The sequence below is a fragment of the Octopus bimaculoides genome, chromosome 18, assembly GCF_001194135.2.
Source record: "Octopus bimaculoides isolate UCB-OBI-ISO-001 chromosome 18, ASM119413v2, whole genome shotgun sequence".
Lineage (NCBI taxonomy): Eukaryota > Metazoa > Mollusca > Cephalopoda > Octopoda > Octopodidae > Octopus > Octopus bimaculoides.
Window position 1 is genome coordinate 29655589 of NC_068998.1, and position 9174 is coordinate 29664762.

General features: G+C 40.7%; 1 protein-coding gene across 1 annotated transcript in view; it reads right to left on the reverse strand.

The window, feature by feature from the left end:
- The window catches only part of LOC106874400 (histone H3.v1), a 66489-nt gene extending 65949 nt beyond the window's left edge, over nt 1-540 (reverse strand). The window contains exon 1 of the mRNA XM_052974254.1: nt 164-540. Within this exon, the coding sequence (XP_052830214.1) occupies nt 164-540 (377 nt within the window). The remainder of the gene's footprint in view (nt 1-163) is intronic.
- Between the last annotated feature and the right edge of the window lie 8634 nt (nt 541-9174).

Consider the following 9174-nt stretch of genomic DNA (forward strand, 5'->3'; position numbering starts at 1 on the left):
CTCGAGGAGGTTTACATAACGGTCAATCTTTCGAGCCCGCGCGGCGTCCATGTTATCTTCATTAGGAACCGTTAACTCGACTAGATTTACAACTTTCCTTCTTTCACACCACATTAAAATGTCCGCTTTTTCCGTAACTGGGATGGGAAAGAATCCTTGGCACCCAGGTAAATCTGCAGTCACTTCCGAATAGCCGTTCCACTTTTCATCTCTCATAGGAAGTTTTTTGTTCTTCTTTAAACCGAAGGTAATAAAATCTCTAGATGGTTCTTTCAACGGTTTTTTCTTAGTGTTGTTGAGATGAATTTGGTTCTTCATAACATTGAAGATAATCTTCAGGACCAGGTTGTGTCTCCATGTATACCTATTCAATTTATACCCTTCCAAACAGTTGGAAAGAATATGTTTCAGTGTTCCGACCTTTTCGCATTTGCATAAGCCATTCTCTGAGACGTTCCATCTTACTAAATTCGTAGATGACGGAAAAACATCATAGGATGAACGAATCAGAAAATTAGCCGAGATGTCGTCCACTTCCATATCTCATCCCAACGTATTTTCCTCTCAACAACATGTTCTTCTCATCTCTTCGTCTGTCCTTGTTGACTACATCGGATCAAATGAAGCTCTCTTCTCTCTGCTTCTCTTGTTTTGACGCTGTTGCTAACAACAGATCTGCGTTCGCTCCGCATCATACTTGCAAACGGTCTGAACTGATCTGTGCCAAAACCAATTCCTCTCCGATGCTTCTGTGTTGCACCCACCATATCTCTGTGTATAAGAGAAGACAAGATGTCATCAGCCTCTGCTTCTGCTCTCCACTTCCTGGCTGTTTTCACCTCTGGTGGGTTCTGCCTGATTTCCGTGTCCTTCGATTCTCTCAGCATCATCACCGTCCGTATCTTTTATTATTACTGCTCTCTGTAATTTGGGGCTGCAGGACCAATTAGCTCTCCGAAGGAGCTAGCATAAAAGTCCGCACAGAGTGCAGCTTTTAAATAGATAAACAAATACTATACTGTATAATACTCCATTCTCATTCAGTCTGTATAAATATGTTCTTGTGCATTATGTATGCCTTGTACTTCATTGGCTAATCTGATTTCCAACGAAGACAAATTGTTGGAGCACAGATTGCTGGGGCTTCAGTTACTAAAACTGTTGAATTATTTGTACAGACACTAAAACCCTGTTGACATGAAGGTAAAGACCAGCTTTCACATAAAGGGATCACAGAATAGTGAAACGTATTGTCTAAAAAAGAAAAAAAATTGGACTACGACAGCAAAAGTGACAGTAGAGCTAATGTATGTATGTATGTATGTATGTATGTATGTATGTGTAGATGCAGGCGTGGCTGTGTGGTAAGCAGTGTGCTCCTAAACCACATGGTTCCGGGTTCAGTGCCACTGTGGGCACATTGGGCAAGTGTCTAAAGGCTTGGGCTGACTAAGTATATAGTGAGTGGTTTGGTAGATGGAAATTGAAACAAGTCCGTCGAATGTGTGTGTGTGGGTGCGCGCCCGCGTGTGCGTGTGTGCGTGTGTGTGTGTGTGTGTGTGTCTTTGTGTCTATGATTTTCCCACCACCATCACTTGACAAGCGATGTTGGTGTATTTACGCCCCCGTAAATGCGGTTCGGCAAGAAAAGATATCACTAGAATAAGTACTATGCTTACAAAGAATAAGTTCAGGGGTCGATTTCTTCGATTAAAACCCTTTAAGGCGGTGCTCCAGCATGGCCGCAGTCGAATGACCGAAATATGTAAAAGAATAAAAGAATAAAAGAAAAAAGTGTGTGTGTGTGTGTGTGTGTGTGTGTGTGTGCGTGTGTGCGTGTGTGCGCGTGTGTGTGTGTGTACGGGGTAACAACGCTAAGCAGTAATGTAGTTACAAACTTGTAACTAGCTAGCTCAAATATGTTTGAGACATTCGAACCCCTATGAAAGGCATTCACTGTATTTTGCCATCATGAAAATTTCTTGCTGTAGGCAAACAGGGGTAAATGCATGCATGCATTTGGGAGTGGTTATCTTCACTTCAGAATAAAAAGAGGGTTGCTGCGAATTGACACGAGAAACAAGTCCTTGTCATCGCTCAACGACTGGTTGCGTTCTTCAGCCGTTCGCTGCAAACGAAATACGGGGTGACAGCGCTAAGCCGTAAACGAAATACGGGGTGACAACGCTAAGCAGTGATGTGTCTAAATACAAACTTGTTACCAGTTCAAATATGCTGGAGGCATATTCTGACCCGTAAGAATGCAATTCACTGTATCTTGTCATGCAGAAAATTTCTTGCTGTAGACAAATAGGTGTAAATAAACTGAGTTAGCTCACAGCGCCATCACAGTCTGGTTCCGAATATTCTTCTAGCATATTTGAAATGGCAACAAGTTTATATACGAGGTGTGCTGAAAAGGTCCTGGCTTTGGATAAAAGAAAATACGGGAGGGTATTTCACGGTAGAATGCCGTATCCTTCAATTGATCTTCAGCTAGATCCCGGTAATATTCCGCATCCATTATAACAATGGCACCTCCTTTATCCGCTTGTTTGATGACATTTGTATTGTCATTTTTAAGACGTTTAAGGGGGAAGATTTTTCTAGTTTTGAAATGTTTGGTCTGGCATTGATGTTATGCCTCAGTGGAAATCTGGAGAGGATATCCATGAACTGATCTAGATGTGTATTTCGTGCTTTTGGCGGGTTAAATTTTAATTTATTTTTCGCTAAGGATTCGTCATTCTCGTTATTTTTATCAGTAAAAAACTCCACAAGTCGTAGTTTCCGACAATAGTTTTGGATATCTTCCTCCAGTTCCTGATGGTTAATTGTAGGTGTAGGTATGAATTTCAGTCCTTTCATCAATAATCGAAGTTCGTCACTGTCAATATTTCTTTTTGATTGATTAATAATTTTAAGGTTTCTCCTATCAGTTGTTCCATAGGTGTTTCTTCTTGGACTTTTTCTTTCTCCGGTGTTTGCTGTCCAGACCCTAAAAAATAGATTCATTTTTGTCTATCATTTCTCTAATGAGCTTTGTACTTAGGTATGTTTTTTTTTTCTCTTGTTCCTAGGTGCGGGTATATTATTTATATTTTCAGTTTGTGAAAAGTTTTTGGTTTTATTTGACGGTCTAGTATGTTTTTTTTGGGGTTTTTTTTGTTCAGTTTCTGATAGGTGATTTTTGTTGAGGTGTTGAATCTAATTTCTTCCTGGTTTTTCTTCCTCTCATATTTTGATCAAATGAATAATTGTTTTGTTTACTAACGTTTTGATCAAAGGAATGTTTGTTTTGATTATGGTATTCTTGTATGTTGTGTGTATTGGTATGTTTCTTTGTATTTTTAAATGATAAAAAGCTCTTACCGTAGTTCCTTGTGCTTGACTGTTTTTTGTTGCCACGTGTTTCCGTGTATGTTGTGTTGGTTAGGTTGCTTCCTTATATTTCTTTTACGTGGTACTGAGGTGATATTACCGTAGTTTGCAGCATATTTATCAAGTAACAACTGTTTCTTTTGCCATAAATGTCTTGATTGCCTTTCTTCTTTTGTAATATCTTTAATTCACATCTCTTTCATTTTCTCAGCTATGTTTCCCGTAGCTATTTTCGGTATTGTCTCGATAATTTCATTGTCCACCGTTTCGTATTTTGTCTTGAATGAAGACTCTTTACTTAGATTGATAGAGATGTCTGTCCTCAATTTTGACATACTCAGCGCCCATCTTAGTTTTGTTTCTTCCTCCAGTACTCCTATAATTTCTTTAATTAAGAATTTACGGTGAAGTATAAGTACGTCTAACTCAATCCAATCTATGCATATTTCAGCATATCTTTTACATTTGTATGCTTTCAAGAAATTTTGTTTACGTATATTAAGATGTTTTTTTTTTCCATGTCGTCCAAATTTGTTTTCTTCTTTTTCTAAATTTGTTTCGTTCAGTTCCTGTATCCATGCTGGCTGTGTTAGGCTTTCTCTTGGAGTTTTTACCACTTCTGATAGGGTTTCAGATAACTTCTTGATTTCTGAATGTAGATTTGAACATATATCTTTCTTATCTGGTGATTGTTTTTCCAGTTCCTGTAGGTCAGCTGTTTGTGTTTCCATTATTGAGATAAGTGTTGATAATTTGCATGATATCTCTATTAAGATCATGTCTGATTTTATGGGTTTCGTTCGTTGCTTACCAGGTATTTTCGCTCATACACAATATAAACATTTATTTTTTTCTTAGTCATTTTACAACAGTTTCAAGAACTCAACTAAACTGTCAGTCAATACATTTTGAAATCGGATTACTACGAACGTATGAAAGCGCTAATTGAACTTTATGAACATTACTAAATATTTTTTTAATGTTTAACAAACTTCAACATTGTAAAGAAATTTTTTTTCAATATATAATAATAGAAAAGGTGAAAATCAAACTATGTTGTAACTTTATTCAATTGATATATATATATATAAATATGTATATATATACTCTTTCCCTCTCTCTTATTCTTCAGTCCCTCCACCCGTTCTTTCTCTTTCCGTGCTCCTCCCCTTCCCTCTTTCCTTGCCTACTCCCTCCACCTTCTACCATTCTTCCTCGCTCCTACCACGTGACCGGTGTCTAGTCAAGGTGTGTCCTTCTTTTTCGGCCTGCCGCTGGCCAAACTGCACACGTGTGCCTACTGTTCGCTAAGTACTTTTTTCTAGTTCTTTGCGCTAAATTACTACAGGCGCTTTTTGTTAGGACTGCACATGTATAATTATTCTTTTTGCCATTGTATAGCCGAAAGGCATTTTCTATTGTTATTGTATCGTTCCATGTCTGTTATATCTTCGTCATTAGTTTTCTTGTTGTACACACTTATGTTATTTTGTTCTGTCTTCGTATAGTTTCGTTAGCTTTTCCCTAAAGCTTAATGTTCTGGTGCCTCTGTGATAATAGTGGTCTTGGTTTTAAAGGGCGCGAAACAACGAAGACCTGTCGGAAACCAACTGATGAGAAAAATCCGTTGCGTATATTCCTGGTATCATGTTTTTGTTTCCTTTTCCTGTCTGTTCTGTTTTTGTCTCCTATTTCCGTCCATTATGCTTTCACCCAATTTTCGTCTAGGTTTTCTTTTGTATTCTTTCTGTTTAACCTTTCGAATATACATATATATATATATAATGCTGCAGTTAAAGCACATAAGTGTATGCATATCTACTGACAGAGACCGTAATCGCCCAAAAGCCCCTGTCTAGAATTCCCTATACTGATAGGTCAGTTTCGGCTAATTCCATAGCCTCATCAATAAGAAGCGCTCGACTAGGCTTATTCCGGACTTACTTATATGTCTGTCTGTCCTGTCTGTCCTGTCTGTCTATCTGTCTGTATGTATGCATGCATATATATATATATCCCGACCACGAGCTGGCATACACAGGTGCTTACAATTGTCAAGTATTACCTCTAACATTTACTTTACCTATATATATATATATATATATACATACATAAACTGAAATAGCCAATAGGCATCCATACCAGTAAACGCATATATCAATATATAAAAATTCGATAACCTTTTGCTAACATGCATACACACTTACGCACACATAAATCAACTTAGACAGCAAGCATCTATATAAGCATACGCTGAAATAAACGGTGGTTATCCATACTTGTAAACGCATATATAAATGAATAAACTGATTTGATTCGCTAACCTCATACTAACACACATACACACATACGCACACATAAATTAACTTAGGCAGTAAGCCTCCGTACGTGCGGAACACACCGGACGTGTTTTCGAACGCGCCAAGTAAGTTCAGTTCAAAATATTTATTTACCTCAGGATTGGTGTCTTTTTTAATACTTATTTTATTCTAAGTTGTGAATAGAAACACCAGGGACCTATTACTGGTTTTCTGTGGTTGTTTAGCGACTAGATGCGCGATATTCGGCCTGCCAAATAATTTCGGTGGGTGTTAATTTAATTGAATTAAATACAACTCAACAAGATTGCGGAGCGTGTCTTGAAGGAGTTGAGAAGAAAGAACACATAGGCGGCAAACATCTATATAAACACGCACGCACACACACACACACACACACACACACACACACACACACACACACACACACACACACACACACACACACACACGCATACACACACACATACATACTCATGCATAAACTGAAATAAATGATGGAATCCATACTTGTAAACGCATATATAAATACCATAAATCCGACAAATGCTGAAGACTCCCCCTCCCCCCGTTGCTGTCTACAATACAGAGGATGGGGAGGAGAAAAACGAGACAGTACAAAGTCCAATAGTAATTGCAGTGACAGCAACAGCGGTAACAGTGACAAATGCAGCAGCCGCAACATTAATAGCTGCCGCAGTATTAGTAGTAGTGACAGTAACACCATCAACGAAAGAGACTACAACGGCAATAGCAACAACAACAACAACTATGATAGCAAAAGTGACAACAGCAACAACAACAAAACCAATACCAACAACAACAATAACAACGGTAGCAGCAGCAGCAACAACAACAACAACGAGAACATTACCAACAACAAAAACACGTTCGCGGCAGCACCAGCGAAGAGCAAGGAGCGCATTACCGTAGACCTCACAAATAAGGACCAAATGCTAACACAAGCATAGAAATTGATAAAACAAGAGAAAACGTGGGTCAGTCTCACTATTCCATCAGAGGCAATTGAAGCAGTGGAGAAAAGAACGGTGCTTTTCAGATGCATCTCAGCAGACACGAAAAGAACAGCTTTAATAGGCCAAATAGATATTGAGGCGGCGCTGAGGTGCATCAGAAATGACATCGAATACATAGCAAACAATACGGCACCATTTCGGTGTTGTTTAAGTCAGAAGCCCTCGCTATGAAACATTCAATAACCCCCCGCCCCACAAAACCAGCAAAGTCATTATGTACACCTCCCACATTGGGAAACGTACAGCACGTGTCCGCATTCCTAGGACCCCACCAGGACTAGGTATGTGGTGACTTCTGGGATGCGTAATCGTGGAGGGGACGGATACTGTCCCAATAGAGGCGACAGGGAGAACTGGTCCGGGGTTGACCTGGAGATACTGCTCCAGATCAGACCCGAAAACATTAAAAAATCCCGAACCACATCCGTCTCCAGATCGGGACAATGATACACATCATAACTGAGGGTATAGGGCCGCGTTGTTTCACGTGTGGAGAAACGACTCACTTGTGAACTCAATGCTCCCAACTGGTACAAAGTGCAAGAGGTCTAAGACACCCCCACCACTGCTACCTACGCTGGGACGAGGATCACAAACAACACCAGCACCGGCAAACTACGAGCAACAACACGAAAGACACTGACCACCTTAGGGGGAAACAAGGAAAGCACTCCCACCCCTCTTAGAATAAACAAAAATACACACATAAACAAGATTATAAATACACACACAAACACAGACAAGCTTACAGCAACAGAGCCTTCGTCTTCCAGTAGTGAAGATGAAAGAAAACCAAAAGGTCAAAAAAAAAAAAAAGGAGAAAGCACATAAGAAAAACTCCACAAAACATAACAACACCCACAATAAAAAATACAGACACCATCCACGAAGACATCTCTCCCAAAACACCAACACAATCACTATCACCAGAGTCCCCCAAACGCAAACAACCTGGATACAAGAACAAACACGCACACAAAGATCTAAAACTGCAGACACCACTGTCACAGCACACACAGACACAACATAAATAACAACAAGACCATCACCACTACAATCAAGCAAACAAATTAAACAACACCAACACAAAACACCCAACTTCGAACTCATCAGAAGGGACAACCAGAACTGATGGACCTCGTAACACTAAACACAGAATTTGAAACACAGTGGGGTAATATTCGAATCGAACACATTCACCGTACCAGAAGATTTACTTCTGGTGCAAATGTCGCTCGATTTTTACACAAAAATTCGAGAGAGCTTGCCGATGACGTGGAAACCCCGAACGTGAGACCGACATCGTGGTTCTTAAAGGGGTTTCCAAAAAAGATCCCACCAATTGTGGAAGTCGAACTACCCGACCTTCACAAGACACTGGGAGGTAAGTAAGCCTTTCACTTCTCTCTTTAGCTTGCCAACATAGCCATACTAAGAGTAGGATTTTTAAATGTTCAAAGCCTGGGATCTCCCTGGGAGCAATGGCACTTGCTGAACGACCTCCGCTCTCTTGAATTGGATATAATTGCTGTCAGTGAGACCAGGGTTTCCAATACACGCGCACTGGCCCCTATGTTCGACGATTATCAGATTTTTGCATCTGTTAGTTGACCGGGAATGGGAGGTGGAATGGCAGTGCTATTTAGGAAAGAACTGGATCTCGAGATAAAGTCGATCTTCCGGGGACCGGAGGGAAGTTGGTGGTCCTGAACGTGAGCAATAGTTAAGGTAGTTTCTTTAGACTGGTGGCCGTCTACGCTCCTACCGGAGCCAAACGGCCAGATTTCTTTAGGCGTCTAGAAGCCTTTCTAGGTACCGTCTCACCCTTTACCGTTAGTAGGGGACTGGAACGGAATCTTACATCAACGTCGAGGATTTGGTGGGGGAGACGCAAACATGCACCATTCCGACTACGTCCATACATGACAACCTCCATCTCATGCAATACATCATTTTAAATCAACCGAAAGCATTCGATAGGGTCGACCATCGATATCTAGAGGCTGTCCTAAAGCGGCTGGCTTCGGGTCTGTCTTCAGAGATTGGATCGCTGCAATGCACAGCGGCATCTGCTCGGTGGTCAAGGTTAATGGCCAACTCTCAGAACCATTTCAGACCTCCAGATCAGTCCGTCAAGGGTGCCCTCTCTCCTCCCTTCTGTACGTATTCATTCTTGCTGTCAGTGAGACCAGGGTTTCCAATACACGCGCACTGTTCAACGATTATCAGATTTGTGCATCTGTTAGTTGACCGGGAATGGGAGCATTTACTGCGGAAGCTGGAGCTGCTGCAGAGCATCCCGCTCGAACCGGGACGCAGAAGAGCTGTGTTGGCACATGCGGATGACATCACTGTGATGGTATCGAACACCTCAGAAATCAAGGTGGTCGGCACATCACTGGAAAAATATGAAAAGTTGATGGGAGCAAAACTTAACT